Source organism: Magnolia sinica, chromosome 1 (assembly GCF_029962835.1).
Source record: "Magnolia sinica isolate HGM2019 chromosome 1, MsV1, whole genome shotgun sequence".
Lineage (NCBI taxonomy): Eukaryota > Viridiplantae > Streptophyta > Magnoliopsida > Magnoliales > Magnoliaceae > Magnolia > Magnolia sinica.
In genome coordinates this window covers 16,464,200-16,490,218 of record NC_080573.1, presented here as the reverse complement: position 1 = coordinate 16,490,218, position 26,019 = coordinate 16,464,200, and the positions used below count along the sequence as shown (strand labels likewise).

The 26,019-nt window shown below is 40.1% G+C and overlaps 1 protein-coding gene across 1 annotated transcript in view; it reads right to left on the bottom strand.

The window, feature by feature from the left end:
- LOC131241162 (probable sodium/metabolite cotransporter BASS1, chloroplastic) overlaps positions 1-21,270 on the bottom strand; it is a 41,303-nt gene extending 20,033 nt beyond the window's left edge. The window contains exons 1-2 of the mRNA XM_058239867.1: positions 20,633-21,270; positions 14,881-14,969 (exon numbers count right to left, since the gene is read on the bottom strand). Of these exons, the coding sequence (XP_058095850.1) occupies positions 14,881-14,969; positions 20,633-21,098 (555 nt within the window). The 5' untranslated portion in view covers positions 21,099-21,270. The remainder of the gene's footprint in view (positions 1-14,880; positions 14,970-20,632) is intronic.
- Positions 21,271-26,019: the final 4,749 nt, after the last annotated feature.

The following is a 26,019-nucleotide window of genomic DNA, read 5'->3' as shown; positions in this document are numbered from 1 at the left end:
GAAAACGGTTGTTTCAACCCACTTAACTCTATTCCCAAATTGGTGTTCCTAATTCATCTACCAGAGGTTAAAAAATAAAACAATAAAATTGAAAATTATTGGGCACTGAAACCCCTTAATAGGCACGAAAACAACCTCAGATAGAATCAAACACACAATAGAGAACGAAAACGAAGAAGCAAACATAGAGAACACAGAGATTTTTGCGGGGAAAACCCTTGCGGGAAAAAACCACAGAATAAAGCGACAAACAATCCACTATATTAGAAGAATTACAAGAGATGGAACAACTTACAGATTTGAAACTCTAGATCCCTTTAAAACCTCTTTGGCTCTCAAGCTCTACGTTCCGCATTAATCCCAACCCCCATTAGGAGTCATATATATATACACTCCGTACAGAATTAGAAACAAAACCCGCGCTTACGCAAACTTGTTCGTATTGTCGTTCAAATCGACAGGACTCAACAAACCATCAATCGAATTGACAACGTCCAACAAGCAAACATGAATTTCCGGGAATATTTCGATCGAATCTATAGTCTATCGATTGAGTCAAAAACTCTTCCTTTGGGCAATAGATTGAAGGCACTCGATCAACAAAAATAAATGTTTGGATGTTATAGCTTACAAAGACAAAAGAATTAGTCAGTGTCTCTTGCCTCCTCCACTCAAGAGCCTCTACCAGATAACAGTCCTGAAATTACTCTTAGTACATCATTCTGTGATTCATTTAGATCTTCCTACTACTGTAAAAAGGGGATTCATTCTTCTACTCATCACCTCATAAATACTTTTGTTTTATATCACGCCTAATACTCCTCATATAATATTTTGGTTTCAGCCCTCTCTTTAAATCATATTGCTTCCAATCTATTTAAACCATTGTGGGTACCTGAATGGACAGAGGCCATGGTTGAGGAATTGGCTGCCCTAAACATGGTAATTGAAAGCTTGTAAATCATCCTGAGCAAAAGAAGCCAATAGGGTACTTACTATCAAATATTGAACTAATATTTTTTAATGGATAGAGCTAATAGCTTATTGATGTAACCCGAGCCTATGGAATTGATTATCAAGAGACATTGACCCCACCAAAATGAAATTCGTTTGGGTGATTCTCTCTACTGCAGCTACAAATTATGGACTCTTCATCAATTGACGTTAAGACCACTTCTTTTACATGGTACACTGCAAGAAGTCTCCATCTCTACCCTCAGATTTCATTATTACAGGGGGACGAGAAAAAATATATCATCTTAAAAAACAGAAATATATGGACTGAAACAATCTCCTCAAGCTTTTTGTGTGTATGTGCGCACGCACGCACGCATGTGTGCATATGATGATTTTGTTGCAAATCAACAGTTGGGCAACAAGCTATGTTATCTCACTATCACTAGGTAGACATATCTTAAGCTATGGTTGCCCCACACTTGGAAGCTGCTCATCAAAATACATGGTATCTTAAAATTCATCTGGAAGCTGAATTTTCCATCCACATGATCATCTTAATATTACTATATACTCTAATTCTGATTGGGCTCATTCTGTCCATGACCAGCAATTGCCATCTGGTTATTGCACCATGTCGATGGAAACTTCATAACATGGAAAAATCAAGAAACAACTTGTTTTGGCCAAGTCTAGCACTGAGGCAAAGTATCACTTGACGATGGTTCGTGGTACTGGAAAACTTACTTTGCTTCTCACTTATTAAACATAGAGCTTAGCTTTGAGTCTTCTTTCCCTATGGTATTCTATTGTGATAATCAAGCAGCTATGCATATTGAATCAAAACCAGTTTTCTGTTGGGGTCCCTCCTCATGTTGAGTGGGACCCACATGTGTGAGCTTAAGTAGCTTTTAGTGTCACATGTGTGTGAGGGGTATTTTGGTCTTTTGGCCAAGCAACTAAAATGAAAGAAAACCCCCAAATGTTGCTCCAACTCTCTCTAAAGGTGTTTGGTTATTTGCACATAGAAGGGAAAGTTGTATGGTTTCCCAACAAGTGGTATCAAAGATCCGAGTTTGGTTCTAATTATTTCGTGCGTGAATCATAGACGCAAGCACAAGTCGAATGGTTAGTTTAAATGGAAAAAATTGGATAATTTGGAAAGCCAAGATGGAAGATTTATTGTATTACAAAGACTTGTACGCACCCGTTGAAGGTGTTGGGGCAAAACCGAAAGACATGACCAATGATGAGTAAAAGAAACTAGACCAGAAAGCCGTTGGGTTTATTCGACAATGGTTGGATAATAATGTCTTTCATCATGTGTCTACAAAAACTTCAGCACAATCACTTGGAAGAAATTGGAAGGGTTGTATGAGAGAAAGATCGCAGGAAACAAGGCTTTCTTGATTAGGAAGCTTGTGAATTTGAAATATGAAGAAAGAAGCTCAATTGCAGAGCACCTGAATGAAATTCGAAGTATTGTGAATCAGCTCTCTTATATGAAGATGATGTTAAATGATGAGTTGCAGGATTTGTTATTACTCAGTTCTTTGCCCGACAATTGGGAGACCTTGTTAGTGTCTCTAAGTAACTCCGCTCCAGATGGAGTTGTTACAATGAGCCAAGTAACAAGTAGTTTGTTGAATGAAGAAACAAGACGGAAATTCTTGAGTTCCACTCAATCAAAAGCATTTATCGCAGAAAATCGGGGGAGAAGTAAATGCAGAAAAGCCCCTTACTGTGAGAAGTCAAGAGGCAAATCCAAGTCAAGAAATAATGTTGACTGCTATAATTGCGGCAAGCCGGGCCACTATCAAAATGAGTGTCGAAAGCCCAAAAAGGAGAAGAGGAAAGAAAAAGAGGACGAGAAAGCAAGAAGAGAAGGACACAACTGCGATTGCTTCAGATGGTGATATTATTATCTTCTCGGGTTGTGAACAAGCGTGTCTCAATTTCACATGTCAAGACACAAATTGGGTCGTTGACACCGGTGCTACATATCACACTACTCCTCGTAAGGACTTCTTCACATCTTACAAGTCAAGGGACTTTGGTGTTGTGAGGATGGGTAATAGTGGCTCTTCAAAAATTATGGGGATGAGTGATGTGCATGTTGACAACAATGTTGGTTACATATTGGTTCTTAAGGATGTGAAGCATGTACCCAATCTTTGCCTTAATTTAATTTCTATGGGAAGATTGGATGAAGAAGGCTTCAACAATCATTTTGGTGGCGGCTAATGGAAGCTTATAAAATGGTCTCTTGTGGTGGCAAGAGACAAGAGGTGTTGCACTTTATACAAGAAGCAAGCACAGCTATGCAGGGCCGAGATGAATATAACAAAGAATGATTTTTCTATTGATGTACGGCACAAACGGTTGAGTCACATGAGCGAGAAGGGCCTAAAAATCATTACTAATAAGAAACTCCTTCCTGACATAAAAGGTACGCCTTTAAATAGTTGCACTTGTTGCTTGGTTGGAAAACAACATAGAGCTTCATTTCATAAAAATGCTCCCCAAAGAAAACATATTTTAGAATTAATTTATTCTGATGTTTGTGGTCCCATGAAAATGAAAACTCTAGGCGGTGCTTCTTATTTTGTTACCTTCATAGATGACGCTTCTAGAAATGTATGGACATATGCCTTGAAGACTAAAGACCAAGTCTTGGATGTGTTCAAGCATTTTCATGCTATAATGGAAAGGAAAACAAGTAAATCATTGAAATGTATACACACAGATAATGGTGGCGAATATATTGGGCCATTTGAGCAAGTATTGCAAAGGCCATGGAATTCGACATGAGCAATTCGTTCCCAAGACTCCACAACACAATAATGTAGCAAAAATGATGAATCACACTATTGTGGAAAGAATCAGGTGCATGCTTTCACAAGCCAAATTGCCAAAATCATTGTGGGAAGAGGCTATGCGTACCGCTCGCTACTTGATTAATCTATCTCATTCAGCTCCTCTAAATGGAAATGTTGTTGAAAGGGTATGGATCGGAGAAGATGTTTCCTATGAACACCTAATGGTGTTTGGTTGCCGAGCATTTGTGCATGTTCCCAAATATGAGCGGTCTAAACTAGATGACAAGGTGACGCAGGGATGAACGTGATGAGGTCAATCACCGTCTTCCTCAAGAGGATAACTACTCCGAATCCACAAAGCCTCTCTGGACTCCTCATAGAGACTTCTCGAATCCACGAGGAAAGAAAGCAGCAAATAGAAATAAATTCTAATAAATTCAAAATTGATTAATTAATTCCAATAAACGAGTTCACAACCCTTTAAATAGGGATACCAAGCAATGGGAGAGAAATCAGAAGTAAACTACAACTAAAACTCCTAGAATTAGCGACTTAATATAAATAGTAAACCTACTATTTATAGACGGTCGTGATGTCTACTAGTGCGCAAGGTTTACGGCCAAAAACAGTAAGTGTCCTATTTAGCTTCACTAAACCGTTCTCCTAATTATTCTAAGCTCTTTTCACGTTGGACGCAACTCCTAAAGCCCGACAGATGAAGAGTTATAATCAAACTAAAACTTACTATTTATAGCAAAAACGAAATTAAAATAGGGAAACGACCATCAAGCCAGGGGTATTTCGCAAATCCGGCTTGCGTAACCTAGCGTAGCGGGGTTGGTTGGCTAAAGTAGCTCGTTCTACCCCAAAATCATATATTTTACGCCCGATAACTCATTCCGGATTGTGAGATACGCCCGATCTAAGGTCCGACAGTCCGGATCACTTCTGTCGTCGACCGGCCCTTTTCTGATCCATCTTGGCCATGAAACTGTCCGTGACCCACTCTACATCACAAGGCAAAATAGTGTATTTTCTTAAGCTATGCAGATGAAAATTTTGGATACAGGTTATGGAATCCAATTGACGATAAGGTGATCGGAAGCATGTATGTGGTCTTTCTTGAAGACCAAACAATTGAAGACTTTGAAAAGGTTGAAAAGCCTTAGCCTAGTGTTGGTGATCTTATTGATGTAGATCTAGCTCTTCCTCCCATGATGCATGATGATGAGGGAGATGTGCAGGGCCAAGAAGAAATAGTTAGTGATATTGAACATGAAGAACAGAAGGAGTAGCCCCCTCAAGAACAGCCAATTGAGCCTCAATCGAGAAGATCCACCAGAGCGAGTCAACCGTCCAAGAGGTCCCCACCTCATGAGTATGCCATGCTTACAGATGGGAGTGAACCAAAGAACTATTAAGAAGCTCAAACCGATGAACACAAAGAGGAGTGGCTAAAAGCTATGTAAGAGGAAATAGATTCTTTGCATAAGAACCACACTTATGATTTGGTGAAGCTGTTAAAGAACAAGAAAGCACTCACGAACAAGTGGGTATTCAGGTTGAAGACTGAAGAGAAGAACCCACGGCTAAGGTAGAAGGAAAGATTGGCTGTGAAAGGATTTGGGCAAAAGAAAGGCACTGACTTTGATGTAATTTTTTCAAATGTGGTGAATATGCCATCCATGCGGGTTGTATTGGGTTTGGCTGCAAGCATGAATCTAAAGGTTGAGCAACTAGATGTCAAGATAGCTTTCCTTCATGGTTATTAGGATGAAAAGATATATATGGAGCAGTTGGAAGGTTTCGAAGTCAAAGGCAATGAGCACATGGTTTGTAAGTTTAAAAAAAGCTTATATGGGTTAAAACATGCCCCAAGGCAGTGGTACAAAAAGTTTGATTCATTTATTATGAATCATGAGTATAAAAGAATCATTTCAGATGATTGTGTATTTACTAAGAATTTTTTTATAGTGATCTTATTATTATTTTGCTCCATGTTGATGATATGTTGATTGTTGGTCAAGATATTGGCAAAATTGACGAGTTGAAAATTGAGTTAAGCAAGTCATTTGCCATGAAGAACTTAGGACCCACACGACAAATTCAGGCTATGAAGATCTCTCATGATAGGAAGGTCGGCAAGCTTTGGTTATCACAAGAAATGTACATTGAAAAAGTACTTAAAAGGTTCCATATGAACAAAGCAAAACATGTCGGTTTTCCACTTGCAAGTCATGTCAAGTTAAGAAGTGAACAAAGTCCCTCAAGTGAAAAAGAAAAAGAAGAAATGAAGAAAGTTCCCTATGCATCGGCAGTAGAAAGTTTGATGTATTCTATGGTGTGTGTGCACGAGGCTCGATATCGCACATGCAATTGGTGTTGTTAGCATATTTCTTTCAAATCTTGGTAAAGAGCATTGTGAAGCAATTAAATGGATTCTCAAAAATCTCAAGGGTTCATCCAAGGTGTGTTTATGCTTTGGAGGTGGTACACCTGTGTTAGAAGGCTACACAAATGCAAATAAGCCAGGCAACATTGACTTCAAGAAGTCCACATCGGGGTATATGCTTACTTTTGTAGGGGGAGCAGTGTCATAGGAGTCCAAGTTGCAAAAGTGTGTGGCCTTATCTACTACAGAAGTTGAGTATATTACAATGACAAAAGCTTGCAAGGAAATGTTATGGATGAAAAGATTCTTTCAAGAACTTGGCTTGATGCAAGACAGTTATGTTGTTTATTGTGACTGTCAGAGTGCCATCCACTTCGGTAAAAATCTAAGTATCCATTCCAAGTCAAAGCACATAGATGAATGATATCATTGGATTCAAGATGCTCATGAAGAAAAGTTACTACAACTTGAGAAGATCCATACCGACAAGAATGGTTTGAATATGATGACCAAGGCCTTATCTAGAGACCAGCATGAGTTTTGCATAAGCAAGGTAGGTTTGGGCATGGTGGAGCCCTCCTCATCAGTCAGGAGGGGGAGATTGTTGGGGGGTCCTTCCTCATGTTAAGTGGGACCCACATATGTGAGCTTAAGTAGCTTTTAGTGCCACATGCGTATGAGGGGTATTTTGGTCTTTTGTCCAAGCAACTAAAATGAGAGAAAAGGGGCTCTTTTGTTTAGAAAGAGTTAGAGCAACATTTGGGGGTTTTCTTTCCTGGAGAAAAAAGAGGAGAAAGAGGAGAAGTATGGGCTTTGTGGAAGAGAAGATCAAGAGGCTTCTACTATCGAAATTTTCACATCCGGGTTCGTGAGGATCCATCCACAATGCCGACATCTTCGATTGTCTTCTCCAAGGGTTGTGTTGGAGATTTTCTACAATCCCTAGTTGGTGAGAAATTCATTTCTTTCATGTTGCTTGTAATCCGCCTTTGGGTGATATAGTTGCGATATCCTGTTGAGGGTCAAATATTGCATATCAGACCCACTTATTGCATGAATTTACAAGCATGACACCGTTTAATAGCCTAATTTAAATGAATTTGTGATGCAGGGCGTCTTCATGAGCTTGGACTGGGAAAGGACACTAAAAAGCATGGATTTACCGAGCTGATGACACTAAAGCAGGGGACGGACTCCAGAAGACCAAGAGCGATGAAATTATACACCAGGGGTCCGCGGAAATCGAGGAATCGAAGCTCAAGTGGCCTGAAAAGTGTCCAAAATGCAAGATCATAGGGTTCCCACCATCTGATCAGTTCGAAACTTCACACGTGGCTTGAGGACCATAAATAAACCGTACACGTAAAATTTCAGCCCCTGGATCACTGTGGAAGTGGCCCAATGGACAGATCAGCCCTTTAATCATTCTGTGGGGCCCGCCTGATATCTGGATATGCTTCAAAATTGTTCTACACGGTTTAAACCACGTGTCAAAGCGGATGGACGGAGCAGATTTCTCACGATCATCACAGTCTACTCCGCATGTACAGCGCGTGTACATGAGGTACAGCGCCCGCGCCGCACCGGACGGTCAGCCCGGTCAAAGACGGGCTGACCCGTCTTCTTCTTCCGCGGCAACAGCGGACGGACAGCGTCCGTCCGTTTTTCAGCAGTGGGCCCCAATCAGCGCTTATTACGAAGATCTGGACCGTCCATTGTGACGAGAGGTTGGGGTAGACCCTCGCCTAGGCGTCTTTTTACCACCATGGAAGGTTCTGCATAATCCTAACCGTTCAATGTATGGTGAACGGTGGAACGAAAGAATCAGTGGGCCACACGGAATTCAATATAAAACCAGTCAATTCTTACTTGTTTTTCGCCAGCATTTCAGTAGACGGAGTGGATTTCATTGAAAACATCACTGCGGACACCACCGACCATCACAGCGCACGGGTACGCGACCTCTGTTTCGCAACAGAGGTTGCGGTCCTCTCTTGTGGGCCACCATCAGGGCCCATTGGCTTAATCAGGGCCGTCCATTAGGAGCCTAAGGGCCCTACAGTTCAAGCCTAGGTGTCCTTTTCTCTCGATGCGTGCGAGTATGCGTTAATCGGATCAACAAAAGGATGAACGACGGAATGAAATCTTCCCTGAGCTGCATCGACAGACAGCAAAAAAAAAACCGGTTGTCTACCCGAAAATTCCAAAGAGAAGCTGCTGAATGGAGTGGATCTCCTGTCTGAGTTCTAGAATGGGCCCCGGAGAATTTCATCATAAGAAATGGTCTCCTGCTGCAACAGGGAGTGCGTAAGAGCTTCTTACGCACTTCCAGCCACCGTCTTCTTTGAAGTTATAAAAAGAGGGGACGGCTGGAGGAAAAAGGAGAGAGAAGCACGTTCTGGGTGTTCTGCTGCTACGTGGAAACAGTGGGGTTCGGCTGCTGCTACGTGGAAACGGTGGTGTTCTACTTCCTTTTTCCTTTATTCCTTTCCTTTAATGTTTTTTTTTTCTTTTTTTCCTTCTTCTTCTTTTTAGTTGGAATTTAACCTATATCATGCTCGGCTAAACCTCTTAGCTAGGGCTAAGAGGTGAAGCTTGTAAAGTGATGGGAGTCTTTATTTATGCCTTCTTTTGGTTTAAACTGAACTGATGTGGTTTTTTTTAGTTAATTAAAGGAATGTTTTGTGTCTTTAATGATCTGTTGTGACTGAAATTACAATGGATCTGCAATGGCCTTGAATACTTTCTTTCCAGTTTTATATTCTCAGGAAGCCCTGTTGTTCATCATTGTCCCATGGGCATGGTAGGATGACAGTACCCTTCCTGATCTTCATACATTGTTGATTGGTTGGTAATTAGTTTAACCCTGTTGTTTGCTATGTCTCCTGGGCATGGTTAGATGATGGAATCCATCCTAATTTATATACCTTTCATCTCTTGAGAACCAAATCAAGTAAGTTCAGTTTGAATTCCATATGCGAGCATACGATCTCCCTGATCCAAGGTGTCCCGTATCGGTATCGGTTGGCGTAACGGTGACCTCCAAAACCGATACGGATACGGGGGCGTAACGGTGATACGAGGGCGTAACGGCCCGTAACGGCGCAAATTTTTTTTTTTGCCAAAAAAATATGAAAAAATATGGATTAAATCCGAAATATTCTAAGCATTCCAAATATGCATTCATTTATAAATTGGAACATGTTTACGGTGGTGTAACGGTCCACTCTTTAGTGAGAAGTTGTATCGGACTGTCTGATGAATTTATGAACTAGATAACCTGAATTTGACTACAAAATTCATATATTTAATTTTCTAACTATCTACTATCAATGATAGATATATTAGAATGAATGTAATATGAAAATATCTTACATTTAGGTGTTTGCAATTATTTTTGAGGGCCAAAATTCATGCGTAAATAGAAAAAAAAATATAAAATGGCATCCCAAATATGTAAAATGCACATTAACATGTTCTACTATGATTAACACATCATATGACATCATTAAAACAGCAAAAGAATCATTAAAAAATGATTTTTCGAATTTTCAAAAAAAGGGCCGAAATAAATGCGTAAATAGAAAAAAATATAAAAAAAATAAAAAATAGCACCCCAAATATGTAAAATGCACATTAACATGTTCTACTATGATTAACACATCATATGGCATCATTAAAACAGCAAAAGAATCATTAAAAAATGATTTTTCGAATTTTCAAAAAAAGGGCCGAAATAAATGCGTAAATAGAAAAAAATATAAAAAAAGTATAAAATGGCACCCCAAATCTGTAAAATGCATATTAACATGTTCTACTATGATTAACACATCATATGGCATCATTAAAACAGCAAAAGAATCATTAAAAAATGATTTTTCGAATTTTCAAAAAAAGGGCCAAAATAAATGCGTAAATAGAAAAAAATATAAAAAATATATAAAATGGAACCCCAAATCTGTAAAATGCACATTAACATGTTCTACTATGATTAACACATCAAATGACATCATTAAAACAGCAAAAGAATCATTTAAAAATGGTTTTTCAAATTTTCAAAAAAAGGACCAAAATAAATGCGTAAATAGAAAAAAATATTAAAAAAATATAAAATGGCACCCTAAATCTGTAAAATGCACATTAACATGTTCTACTATGATTAATACATCAAATGGCATGATTAAAACAGCAAAACAACCATTAAAAACTGATTTTTCGAATTTTAAAAAAAGGGGCCAAAATTCATGCGTAAATAGAAAAAAATATTAAAAAATTATTAAATGGCACCCCAAATCTGTAAAATGCACATTAACATGTTCTACTATGATTAACACATCATATGAAATGATTAAAACAGCAAAATATATTAAAAAAGTATAAATACCTATTTTTGACGAATTTCTGAAAAATGGCCTACCGAGCTTTGATTCAAAAAAATCTATAATATAATGTGTTTTTCTATCAAATACCTAGCTAAGGTTGGTCGAAATTAGTAGTAGAAGGAGTTAGAAATAGTTTGGACGCAAGAGATTTCAAAAAAACAGCAAAAACAGTGCTAAAAAAAAAAAAAAAAAAAGTTACCGTTTCGGGCCCGTTACGGGCCCGTAACGGCCCGTTACGCCCCGTAACGGCCCGTATCGGTCCCGTATCGGCCGATACGGGTACAAAAAATCGTATCGGCCGATACGGCCCCGAAACGGGTAACGGTTCGCACCGTTACCGTTACGTATCGGCCGATACGGCCGATACGTAACCGATTTGGCATTCCTTGCCCTGATCTCTACAAGTGGATCCTCTGAATCCCTAGTTCCCTTTCTCAGAATTCCTGAAAGTCTTAGATAATTCTTCCACAATTATTTCTTAAATTCTATTTGGTGTAGATCACATCTTAGTCTAGTTCTAGTTCTACTTGGTTTCAGATAACGTACAGGTATCAGTCCCTGTGGATTCGACCTCGGTCTTACCGAGTTTATTACTACATCACAACCCTGCACTTGGGGTGTGAACATATCCAAGAGAGGTCGCTTGATGATTGTACTTCCATTATTATTATTATAGTGGATTTGTGTCGGACTAGATCCCATGGCTTTTCCCTTCATATCGAAGGGTTTTCCATATTAAAAATATTGGTCTCTTGCATCCTAAATGTATTATGATTTTCTTGTTTGTGTTAAAATCATTCACTAATATTTTATATTGTTAATCCCATTGATTTGCACATAGAAGGGAAAGTTGTGGTCTCCCAACATTTTCAATGAGAGAATTAAGCATATTGAAGCAGACAACCACTTTGTGCGGGGGAAAGTCACCAGTAGTGTCAAGTATGGAAATCAAGTTGTTGACTTGTTCAATGGGCACCTTTGATATCCATGCATCAACTTGGGTTGGTGGGTAAGTATTAGAGGATGCACCATGTGTCACATGTTTGTGTATACATGTGTGCTAATGTCTTAGTATGTCATGTACTCTTGCATATTTTTGTTCTTTGGTTGGTTATTCAGAGTGCTAGTAATTAAGGTTAAGTTTGTAATTTTTACTAAGCAATAACATAAAGTGTAATTTAGGGTAAGAAGTGTTAGTGCACCTATTTGTCAATCACGTGTGTTGGTGAGTCAGTTGAGCCCTTGGAAGGTGAAGACCGAGGACACATGAAAACATGAAGCATCAAGGAGTGAAGGAATGAGTAAATTGAGATGCCTTGGTGACCCTAACCTTAGACCCAAAACAACCTAACCTCTAGATGATTTCTCCTTCAATAAATAAACCTTTGTTTGATCATCACTCAACCTTAGGAGCCCAATTGGAACATGATAAAATTGGCTAAAAGAGATTCGGAGCATATAGCCCAAAATAGTAGGCTCATAGGTGTTGTCAATCGAAGCTCGATCGATCGGTGACCCTAGTCGATCGATTGATGGACCTAGCCTAATTGATCATCGGTAGTCGAAATCGTCCAACAAGCTTTCTAGGTAAAATCATTTTGGTAAATCGATCGATAAGCCAAGTTCGATCAATCGATGGCACTCAAAAGTGTCCAGCGAGTTTTCTGTTGAAAATCTGTTTTGCTCGATCGATCGATCGAACTGGCCATTTTCTGACCATTTTATAGCCATTGCAAAACTTTCTCTATATAATGAGCATTCAGTCTTTGGGCATTTTAAGGTGTTTTTGATAAATTTAGAGCTTAGGTGTTTTCTCACTCATATACACTTATTCTAGCCTTTAATCTATTGAGATTATGCAATCCACCTTGTGATTCATCACTTGTTATGAGCATTCCGAGCTCTACTTCATTGTGAGAATAATCTTTTGGATTCTTTAGGGCTTAGACACAAATCCCATTGGTATATCCTTGTCTAAACAAGCCTAGAATCCCCAATTAGATGAATCCCTTCATTGGAAACAACTAGCCTTAGTTGTAGGAGATTCACCACTGCCCATCCTTCCATTGCCTTGGTCATCTCATTGAGGCATCAAATGCAAGGCAATTAATTGTAGGAGTTGGAGCATCTGCATCAACAATCGTGGGAGCAATTGAGAAGCTAATTGAAGAATGGGAGAGTATCGATGAAGCATCTCAAGTAGGTGCATCAACAAGGCTCAATCAGACAATTAAGATTGTCAATTTAGAGTCCATATTATCTTTCCTTGTGTAAGATTGAGTATACAATTTATAACCCAAACTCAAATAGGTCTTGTGTAGGATTGTCTCCAGTGGGAGTGTACGTGGGTTCTTGTGTAGAACCGCCACCGGACACGAGTGCATACGTGTTAGTCTCCGTGGGAGCCTCCTGTGGGAGAATATCTAGGTCCTTGGATTAGGACAATAGTGGTTGTTGGTTAATCGATAGAAAACTAAGTCTCTGTGGGAGCCACCGACACAAGTGGAAACGTGTTCCACCAACACAAATGAGTTCGTGTAGGTCTTTGTGTAGGACCATCACTGACACGGGTGTGTACGTGTAAGCCCTTGTGTAGGGCTATAAAGGTTAAAGGCGAACCTGATTTAAAACCTCCAAGATAGTGAAATCTAGTATACTCGAGGAGAGTGCGTCTGCCGAGAGTATAGTAGGCAAGTAGCTGAACCACTATATATATCCTTGTGTTTGCAATTGTGATTTGTACACATTTTTATTCATGCTTATAAATTTAATTGATTGAATTAAATGAATGCTTGAATGGATTGTATGCTAGGCGTTTAAGTGATTGTACACGCACACACAAGATATTTATCTCACACGTAGACTAGTTGCTCAAATTGTTGAACTCTTATAGTCTATGCAATTGGACCATATGCCTTGTTTAAATTGGTAAATCATTTAAGTAGGCAATTAATTTTTAAATAGTCCTATTAACTCCCCCTTTAGGACTTCACCGTAATTCTAAGCTTCATCAAGCTTTTGCGTATAACATGTGGTGTTGAGTTAGACTATCCACGCAATTTCAAGAAGTTCCCTAAGCACTCGCATTCTCCCAATATCTTTTTCTTTTGCCTTCTCCTATTAGGAAAAAATGGATTTAAACAATTAGGAAAAACTTGTTTTCCTATTTTGTCTTTTCCTTATTGTCTTGTAGTGTTGGTTATCCACTTTGTTTTTTGTGTTGGTTTTAGTCCCACATTGGAGAGGAAATGGGCTAAGAAACCTTTTATATTAGATCCATTTGCTTGTAGTTTGAATTGGAAAGCAAGACTAACCAAGGGAACAACCTCGCGCGCGGGGGTCGTGGTTGTGGCGAGGCACGGTATGGTGTGTCTTTAACTCGGGCACTTTCTATTTTTCTTTAAATAGATTATGTTGCACACGTGAGCAAAGAGTCATCATGCACTAACACAATAATAAATGAGCCGGCATGCACCGACATGTCATTAACGCGTCACCCGCATGCGCCTCGAAACCAGCAGCTATCTTCTATATCGATATAAAGGTTTCATGTTTTCTCATTCCATTTACACAACAACAAGGCAATCTTCTTCTCCATCTCTCTAGTTTTCTAGGTTCTCTATTCTTTCTTCTAGGCAAATCAGAAAGAGTAAGCTTGGGTCGGTGTCGTTGAGATCCTGCATGCACCTGATCCAAGCCACTCATCATGGAGGAAAGTTGTTGTCTACCGGAAGCAGAGTTGCTGAGACCCAATGCATTGAGTATCTTCCTTGTGGGGGCAAATATGTCTTTAAGACTACAACTGTAACGTATCCCAGCTCTCCAAATATTTCTTTTATTATTTCTTGTTTGTGATTTTTTTATTTTCTGTTATATCTCTTTATTAGAACCAACATCTTCTTTCCTTCTTCTTCCCTTCTATGCGACACCCTCACAATAACAGACTGCCCAATGACTCCTAAAGAAGTTCCAAACCTATCAAAATGGCTTTAATCTCCACTCAATTCAAATTCAGGTCCTCGGTACGGGATGGCCCAGAGCAAGAAAGAACCCATGCTCAGTGGGGAAAATTTAACCAATGGACATGTGAATGGTTCATAGGTTGTGATTTCACCACATGACCAAACCATAATGAGATCCACCAAATGGACAATAGCACGGCCACACTTAGGTGATGCACACAACAAAAACTATGAGGTGCACCCCAAACATCATTTCTCCTCTCTTATGCCTAGAGTGGTTAGATGGATCCAATTAACATTTGTTAAAGCCTAAGTCATGCAAAAACAAGTCTTGGAAGGCGTTACTAGAATAAAATGGGTTTGGAACTTACTGTGTATTGCAAGACAAAGCCTGCAAGCAATTCCTTGGGCATTGACATAGCACCTCGCAGATCATCAAGAGTAAGAGTCATTCCCATACCTAGACAACATGGATAACATCAAGTTAACATCAATAGATAAATAAGAGAAGGGGGAATTTTTACTTTAATCCTCCTCCATAAATATGTATTGTGCCCTTGGGCACCAAACCCATACAACTGGGACCTATGGTTGGGTGATCCAGACCATTGATCTGATCCCACTATAAGAGGGTTTGTGCCCCAAAGATCTACCAGATTCAAATATCTTTAGCCATCAAATCTTTGGCTTTCTTGCTGAATGCAAGTAGTTCTTGTGCTTTCTCTCAATTGTCTATTTGAAAACCATTGATCAAAGGATTAGCATCTTACAATATGGAGAAGCATAGTCTATCCATGGCAGGGACCATGACATCAAAGGTTTGGATAACCATGAGAACCTTTGCCATCGTGACATTTTTGAGAAATCAACCCTTTTGCCAAGTCATGTTAAGGGGTGGGCCCAAAAATTAGGCAAATCCAAAACTCAAATGGGGCACACGGCATGAAACGGTAAGGAGGGCAATGTTTACTGTTGAAACCTTCTTGGGGTCCATTGTGATGTTTATACGCCATCCAAACGGCTTGACCCGTGATGTAAGTAGGGCCCACCGTGATGCATGTTGAGAAATTCACCCCATCCATCAAGTTTTCCAACTCATGTTAGTGGCAAGGCCCAAAAATGAGGCAGATCCAAAACTTAAGTGAACCACATTGAAGGAAACACTGGATATTGAACAAACACCATTGAAATCTTCCTAGAGCCCACCATGCTATTTATATGCCATCCAAAGCAGTCATAAGATCATTCCCACCCCTTAAAATCATACAAAGAAACCAGTGGACGGGGTGGATATTTCAAAAACATCATTATGGGCCCCATGACTATTTCAACAGTGGGCATTCAACACCACTGCTTTAAGCCATGTGGCCCATTTGAGTGTTGGATCTACCTCATAATTGGGTCAATTTCCTAAAATGAGCTGATGAAAATGGTGGACGGGGTGGATTTTTCAAAAACACCTAGATGGGCCATGAATATTTCTATAGTGGACTAACATTGTTTTCGCAGCGAGCATTCAATATCGTTGTTTCAAGTAGCGTGGCCCTCTTGAGTGTTGTATCTGCCTCATATTTAGACCCACCCCACTAAAATGAGCTAACGAAAACATGGTGGACAAGGTGGATTTCTAAAAAAACAACACAATAGTACGTGAGTTCTTGCAGCTTCTCCATTTTAAAGGTGGGCGTTCAATACCAATGGTTCAAGCCGTTTGGCCCACTTGAGTTTTAGATCTTCATCATATATGGGCCAACTTGTTAGAAATGTAAGTGATTCTTGTACACAATGAAGGATAGAAAGAAAAAAAAAAAAAAGATAATGAGACGATCAGATCTATCAGGTTCAAGGCTTGACTTGAAGAGTCAATTTCTCAAGACAGATTTGCTGCCCTTTTTCTGGAAGTTCCAGCAAGCGCAAACGAAGGTAATCTGCAAATTGTCTTCAGGATACAATGAACTCTCAATCCGATTTTCAACACGAAAATTTGCACATTTAAGTGTTGAACAGATCTCTAGTTTTGACACCGATATGCCTTAAGACGTTCAGAAAAAACTCAGCAAGAGATCAGATCGAGAGTAATTGCACAGAAGATGATATAATCTTAAGGATTAAGAGTATCTTCTTCTGGATTATAGTATCCAGGATTTATATCAATTGAAAGGTTATGGATTTCTTCCTGAAGAGGTGTTAAAGTGCCTCTTCAAGAAATCCATACCCATTCACAGCAAATAATTGCCTTTCCATGAAAGGACATGACTCTTTGTCCTATGACAGTTATTTCTATACCCATTCAGACAGGAGCAGTTATCCAACAGGAAAAACTGTATCCACATAAGCGACACATGGCATAGGTGCCACATGTACAATCATGTCACAATTACTCTCAATCAACAAAAAAATGTAATAAAACATCAAGGTACTATGGCCCAAAAAGTTTGAACCAAGTGCCAAAAAGACTAAGTGCTAAGTGCGCCTAATAAAGCGCCCTACAGCCCACGCCGCACGCACAGACGGTGCCTCGCACCGTCCTCGAGGAGATTTAAACCCCGGTTGCATAAGCAAAAACCCCTTCTCCTACCGACTGGTTATACACACTATTTATGAGAAGTTTTAATAATTAATATATTTATTTACTTTCTAAAAATAACTTTATATTTGAAATTTAATTTTATTCTAAAAAACACAACACAACCAACTAAAATGAGCTGGAAAAACTGGTTGATGGGGTGGATTTCTCAAAAACATCATACTGGGCCACACAAGTTTCAAAGGTGTTGTTTCAACAATGGGCGTTCAATACCACTATTGCAGGTCGTGTGGCCCACTTGAGTGTTGCATTTGCCTCATATTTGAGCCCACCACCTAAAATGGTGGATGGGGTGGATTTCTCAAAAACTCCTTGGTGAGCCACAAATGTTTCAAGGTGGACTGGTGTTGTTTTAGTGATGGGCATTCAATACCACTATTTCAAGTAGTGTAGCATGTGTGGGGCACTTGAGTGTTGGATCTGCCTCATATTTAGACCCACCCCTTGAAATGAGTTGATCAAAATGATGGACAGGGTGAATTTCTCAAAAACATCACGGTGGGACACGAGTTTTTGGAGCTCCTCCATTTTAACGGTGGTCGTTTAATACCATTGCTTCAAGTTGTGTGGCCACTTGAGATTTGGATCTTCAACGTATTTGGGCCCACCGACTAAAATATGCTGGAAAAACTAGTGAATGAGGTGGATTTCTTAAAAACACCGCGGTGGGTCACATGAGTTTCAACGGTGCACTAGCACTCTTTCAACAATGGCGTTCAATACCACTGTTGCAGGTTGTTTGGTCCGCTTGAGTGTTGGATTTGCCTCATATTTGGGCCTGCCCACCAAAATAAGCTAACGAAAATGGCGGACAAGTTGGATTTCTCAAAAACATTACTGTGGGCCACACGACTTTTTCAGTTGCAAACCAAAGAGCGTTTCAACAGTGGGCGTTCAATATACCCACTGTTTCAAGCCATGTGGCCTACTTGAGTTTCGGATTTGCCTCATTTTTAAGCCCACCCCCTAAAATCATATGGCAAACCCAGTGGACGAGGTGGATTTCTCAAAAACGTCACAGTGAACACACAAATGTTTCAATGGTGGGAAGTTTTGTTTCAATGATGGGTGTTCAATAGCTATTATTTCCTACAATCTGGCCCACTTGATTTTTGGATCTACTTCATCTTTAGGCTCACGCCCTAATTTGATCTAACAAAACTACCAAACAAGGTGGACTTCTCCCAAACATCAAGGTGGGCCCTGGCTGTTTCAATGGTGGGCAGGCATCGTTTCAACAATGGGTGTGTCATACCTACTATTTTGTGTCGTCGGGCCCACTTATCACTCTCATTCTTTGGCTTATGTCTTAAAATTATCTTGGGAAACTGGTTGACCACATGGACCCTAACTTCTAGTTGAAACCACCTAAATTATCACACCCTAAAATTTACACCACCTAAATTTTAGAACACTTAATGTCAAAATCCCAAAATCAAATTGGTTGAACAATCCCAACCAAGCTATTCCGTAACGGTAATGGTGCCCATAACGGCATCTCTACTACCTTTACGATACGGGTCATAATAGTTGTTACAACCCCAGTAATGGCCGTTATGATCGCTTTTTTATTGAAAAAAAAAAAAAACTCAAAATACCGATATCTGCCCTGTAACGTTGAAAAAAAATAAAAAAAAAACTGAAAAACTTGTATGTGCCCCATGACAGATCATTATGGGGCTATTACGGCCTTTATAGGGGGAGGGGGGCGTAACAGGTTAACAGCGGTTACTAGTTTTTTTTTTCTCTTCTGTAATAGCTGTTACGGCTATTACGACCCCGTAATGTATAATGGTTGCCACCGTTACCTTTACAGCCTTTGCGGCATACCATCATCCCAACTTCTGGTTCATGGAATGAGACCGTTGGATATTTTTCATCCCAACAATGCAATAAATGTCAATCAATTCTTGGCTAAGATCTTCCAGCTGGGCCCTGTGTAGTAGACGGGCAACACCTGTACAAAAGGTCATTACATGTGCACCACCCGTACGGTGGATCAAATGGTTAAGCTCATCCAATGGTTCGTCCAAGATGGGGCCTACAGATTATCACCACGCATATATTGGATCATGACCACAGGATGGAGAGAGTCGATGTCACAATGCAATGGGCCTAGCCGTTACGTTCAGCACTTCCGAGGCGTAAAACAGTGAAAACTTGGGTGAAAAGGGGGCAAAATGTATTTTTGTCAGCCAAAGGTAGGCGTTTTTACTAAAATAATTTAAAAGTTGCCGGTTTTCCGTCCCTACCCGAAAAAGCAAAAGCGGCCAAATGCAGTAGTTAAGGGCCTGTTTGGATGCCTGTAAGTTGGGTAAGTGGGAAGTTACTTACAGGGAAGTCACTTACAGGTGGTGTTTGGGGGAGAAAAATCACCTGTAAGTAACTTACAACCTGTAAGTCACTTACAGGCAAATCTCCCAAAAAACTGCAGGGGGATGGGGGTGGGAAGTCACTTCCCTATAAGTCACTTACAGGCTCAACGGTCAGATTTTTTTAAAAGAGGGGAAGAGGGAGAAACGCACCAACCCACCAAATCTCTCTCCATCTCTGCAATCTCTCGCTGCAGTTACTACCTTCCGTCTCTTCTCCTCCTAAAACGGTAGGGTTTCATCTACCCTTTTTTTTTCTCCTTTGAAAACGGGAGTGGTTTGACGTTACTCTATAAGGCACGCTGGCATCCAAACAGTCACCGATACGCACCTGCGTATTTTTTCACACATGTCATGGGCGTCTAATCCGAACGGACCATGTGATGCAGCATCCCATGAAACCGTCAGGGACTGTGGCCTGTGGTTGGTGATCCTGTAGATCGTTTATCTGGTTGGTCTCACTGTGGCCTGTGGTTGGTGATCCTGTGATGTACTCGCAGTGTTGGTGAATCTCTTAGATTGCACAGTTAGAATGCAAGTAATTTAACGATCTACATCAGTGTTTGTGAATCTCTTATATCCTGAGCATCAAACTCCTCATTAGAGAATGAGAAAAACTTTGATGATAGAGTGGGATTGATGATGCGCTGGCCCTTGAAAATTACATCAGATTGCACAGTTGGAATGCAAGTAATTTAATTACTACATTTTCTATTAATGTTTTTAAGTTTATTCTCAATGCTTAAATTGAGTTATTACTCCATATTATAGATTTTTCGAATTCGTGGGCCCACTTTTATAGCCCACTTGATGATTGTTTTAGCTTAATAATTATCTCAAATATTCATCTTGATGGGCTTAACAAAATAACATATTTGATCCCATGTTTTTTTATATGATTATAACATTTTAGAACGATTCCCCAATCTAAGATATGCTCGATGTGAATATACAGCTTTCTACCTGTAAGTAACTTACAGGTTATCCAAACAGAAAAAGTTAACTTACCTGTAAGTGACTTACAACTTACATCCAAACAGGTTACCTGTAAGTAACTTTCAACTGTAAGTCACTTACAGGTAAGTCACTTACAACTTAAAAGAACTTAAGGGCATCCAAACAGGCCCTAAAAACAAATCAAATCAAACGGTATGTAATTCCTACCGAGCATGGTGATGGTGAGGCCAGGCATCTGCCACTTCGAATCCAACCAAAGGAAAGAGGAAGGTCTGAAGAGGCCAATGACGCATGCCAATACAACCCACAACGGGAATGCCATTGATATAAGCTCTCCAGCTGAAGCTATCCGCCCGAGGAGATCGATGCCGCTGTTACTCCCGTCGCTCCAATTGTCGGCACCGGCCGAAGATGCAGTTGCTAACTTTCTACTTCTCCTCCTTCCATTCCCATCGCTGAGAATGCAGATGCCGGTGACAGTAGCAGCAGCAACCATGCCATGATCGCTGCGGTTTTTACTGAAGCTGCAGCAGGTGTGGAGCCCTCTTCTTCCCAACGGCTGTGACGGGAAGCAGCGTGGGGCCCACTTCCTGGAGCTGTCGATTGCTTTGTAGGGAAGGATGTTGCAGGGTTTCGCTCCCCTGCTGGCAGGAAGAGTGAGCAGAGATTGCATTTTGTTTTCTCACTCGTGCGAGAGAGAGGGGCGGAGGTGGACCAAGATGAAGTTATAGGGACCGACGCGGATCGCGCCCTGCACCGAGATGTCCCCTGCCAGGGATTTTTACTGTAATAGTCCTATCGAATGATGACAGGGCTAAAATGATTAATTTCTCCTGGGGCTATACTCTCTTAGCCCTAAGATGACATTTTGCCCTTTTTTTACACTTATGCCCACATGCTCCGGCATAAGGTCATGGCTTGCAAATGTCTTCTCGATAAGAAGAGATTGTGGGTCCCACAAAGCCACAAATGGGCCCACTACTTAGAAGATTTGGTTTGTTCATTCACTTTTGTAGTCATTTGAGGCCTTTGTAGCCTTTAGTAGAGATAATGATGACCTTTTTTTTTACTGTTATTTTCTTTGGTGTAGTCGTCTCCAAATGTCTTCTTCCCCAATTCATGGGGCAATGCCCTTAAAATTATTTCACCAAGCTAATGGTCATAATGACTTTCAATGGAGATGTGCGGCGGCCCCATAATATCATTCCCTAAGCATATTTGTGGGGCCGAACTCACATTCCAACCCACTTTCAAGGTTTTTTTGTTTTTTTTTTTTAGGGAGAGGGGACCACCACCACCACCGATTCAAGAAATAGAGGAGACCACCACTACCATCGAATCGAGAGAGGCGGGGACCATCACTGCCACCACTGATTCAAGGAAGAGAGGAGACCACCACCACCACCGAATTGAGAGGGCAGGGAGGAGGGGACCATCACCACCACCACTGAATCGAGATAGAGAGAGGGAGAGGAGGCCACCGCCACCAATGAAGAAGGTGGTTAACACCATTGCTTCCACCTTCGTGAGGCCCACTTCGACAATCATCTGACGTGTTTACGATGACAATACCTTCATTCCGACAACATTTTAATGTTATAGTACCTTCAATCCAGCAACAATCTTCATACTGCCGATGGATTTCAAGTTTTCCTTCAAGTGAGTGTGACTAATATAGAGGATAAAGCTAAGAGTATATAGTGTGACTTTTTTAAGGTTTGTTAGTGTGGATCATACGTGGGCAATGTGGATCCCTCAACCAGTATTGATCTTGCTTGGGAATTATGGATCCCACTTGGCCCGCTATAAATACCACTTGGTAATTGTGGTTCCCACTTATGTACCCTTTTTTTGTAAATGTTGAATGAATGAATGTGCATGTGAATGTGTTTGTGAGTTGTGAATGTTGAATGAATGAATGCGCATATGGATATGTTTATGGGCTGTGAATGTTGAATTCTATAAATGCAAGTGAGGATGTGGTTGGTATATGTGGATGTTGAATTGTATGAATGAAAAGTATAAAAGTGGATGTAATATTAGATGTGGATGTGGATCTGTATGAATGTATGTGTGAAAGTGCATTTGTTATGAATTTTGAATTGTATAGTATAAAACTATGAAGTGGATGTAAATGTGGACTTGTATGAATGAAAGTATAGAAGTGAAAGTGGAAGTTGAGTGGATTTGTATAAATGTGAATGTCGATTGCATGGTGTAAAAATGTGAAAGTATATATATATATGTGTGGAAGTGGATGTCAATGTTATTTTTTATGGTGCGCATGTGGATGTAATTGTCAATGTTGAATTGTATGAATGCACATGTGGAAGTGTATATGAATGTGGTTGTAAATTTTGAATTGTATGGATCCCCTAAGCAGTGTGGATGTTACCTAGGGGTAGATCCCTTTGAATACTGTGGATCTCATCGTCTACAGTGCTCAGGGGGGATCCACCCCCTAGGCAAGATCCACACTGCTTAGGGGATCCATACAATTTAAACCCATATCTTCATACACATCCACATCCATATTCACATCTCTAACCACATTTACATACTGAATTCAACATTCACATTCACTACTACATTCACATTCACATCCACATCCACACCCATATTAACAACCACATCTGCATGCACGCCATAGAAAACAACATTCACATTAACTTCCACATTCACACATACTATCGCACTTTTATACCATACAATCCACATCCACATTCATACAGATATACTCCATTTCCATATCCACTTATATATTTTCATTCATGCAACTCTATATTCACATCCACTTTCACAATTTTATATTATGCATTTCAAATTTCACAACCAATGCACTTCCACGTCTACATTCATACAAATCCACCTCCACATACAATATTACACCCATTTTCACAATTTCATTCATACAATTCAACATACACATTTATATTTACATTCATACATATCCGCATCCACATATGCATTCCTGTAATTCAACATTCACAGTCGACAACCACATGCACATGCATATTCATTCATTCAACATTCACAAAAAGGTACCCAGGTGGGATTCGTAGTCACCCAGTGGTATTCGTAGTGGGTCAGGTGGGTCCACAATGTGCGGGTGGGATCAACACTAGTTGAATGATCCACACAGCCCACGTGTGATCCACAAAAACAACATTAAAAATAATAATAATAAAAAATAAAACAAAAACAAAAAACATTCACACTCTGTATTTTTACCAATATTCACCATATTAGTCGCATTCCCTTGAAGAAAAACTTGAAATTAATCGGCGAAATAAAGATTATCACCGGACGGAAGGTACTGTCACCTTAAAATGTCATCGGAATGAGGGTACTGTCACATGATTATCAGAGTGGATCCCATGGAGGTAGAAGCAACGATCTTAACCATCTTTTTCAATGGTGGTGGTGGTTTTGCCCCCCCCCCCCCCCCCCAAAGGTAGAAGCAACGATCTTAACCATCTTCTTCAATTCCCTTCACTTCACGGTCATTTCCATGCATTTCACAATCAACTCACTTCACTTCATGGTCATTTCATGCATTTCACGGTCAATTCCCTTCACTTCACTGTCAATTTCATGCATTTCATGGTCAATTCCTTTCATTTCATGGTCAATTCTATGCATTTCATGGTCAATTCCGGCGATTCCCCTTCACTTCATGATCAATTCCTTGCATTTCATGGTCAATTCCCTTTACTTCACGGTCAATTCAATGCATTTCACGGTCAATTCCCTTCACTTCACGGTCATTTTCATGCATTTCACAGTCAATTCCGGCAATTCCCCTTCACTTCACGGGCAAATCCATGCATTTCATGGTCAATTCCCTTTATTTCATGGTCAATTCAATGCATTTCATAGTTAATTCCCTTTACTTCACGGTCATTTCAATGCATTTCACGGTCAATTTGCTTCACTTCACGGTCAATTCCATGCATTTCACGGTCAATTCCCGTCACTTCACAGTCAATTCAATGCATTTCATAGTCAATTCCCTTCATTTCACGGTCAATTCTATGCATTTCATGGTCAATTCCGGCGATTCCCCTTTACTTCACGATCAATTCCTTGCATTTCATGGTCAATTCCCTTTACTTCACGGTCAATTCAATGCATTTCACGGTCAATTCCCTTCACTTCACGGTCATTTTCATGCATTTCACAATCAATTCCGGCAATTCCCCTTCACTTCACGGCCAAATCCATGCATTTCACTCCAATTCCCATTATTTCATGGTCAATTCAATGCATTTCATACTTAATTCCCTTTACTTCACGGTCATTTCAATGCATTTCACGGTCAATTTGCTTCACTTCACGGTCAATTCCATGCATTTCACGGTCAATTCCCGTCACTTCACAGTCAATTCTATGCATTTCATGGTCAATTCCCTTCATTTCACGGTCAATTCTATGCATTTCATGGTCAATTCCGGCGATTCCCCTTTACTTCACGATCAATTCCTTGCATTTCATGGTCAATTCCCTTCACTTCACGGTCAATTCAATGCATTTCACGGTCAATTCCCTTCACTTCACGGTCATTTTCATGCATTTCACAATCAATTCCGGCAATTCCCCTTCACTTCACGGTCAAAACCATGCATTTCACGGTCAATTCCCATTATTTCATGGTCAATTCAATGCATTTCATACTTAATTCCCTTTACTTCACGGTCATTTCAATGCATTTCACGGTCAATTTGCTTCACTTCACGGTCAATTCCATGCATTTCACGGTCAATTCCCTTCACTTCACAGTCAATTCAATGTATTTCACGATCAATTCCCTTCACTTCACGATAATTTCTATGCATTTCATGGTTAATTCACTTCACTTCACGATCATTTCCATGCATTTAAACCCCATGTAGTTAATCACCATGGAAGATGTTAATATTGTGAATTTCATGTTCAGCTCGGTGAATTTCATGTTACGCTCGTTAAATTTCATGTTCGGCTCAATGAATTTCATGTTAGGCTTGCTCGATTTCACGTTAGGCTCGTTGAATTTCATGTTAGGCTCATTGAATTGCAGTGACAGATGCAAAAGCCTATTATTGCAAATACGGGGTCGACTGGGTCCAGATGGGGTTGACCCCGTTCCCCCTCAAAGTTCTTTAGGCCATACGTGAGTTATAGATTTATCTCGTGATTTTGGTTTCCACCCAAACTTGTTAAGGAAACTATATATTCTTAATATACGGTGATTCTAAGAATTTAACATTAGACCCTCCGAAATTATCTTATATACATCCTCTGCATTGACCTTCACGCCAATTGCTTTCAATGGGTCTCGGTATAAATAAGAAGTGGAGCCCAAACAGCTTTCAGCCGAACGGGGTTGACCCCATCTAGACCTGGTCAACCCTGTGAAATGCATGGAATTGACCGTGAAGTAAAGAGAATTGACCGTGAAATGCATTGAATTGACCGTGAAGTAAAAGGAATTGACCGTGAAATGCATGGAATTGACCGTGAAGTGAAGGGGAATCGCCGGAATTGACCGTGAAATGAAGGGAATTAACCGTGAAATGAAGGGAATTGACCGTGAAATGCATGGAATGACCGTGAGG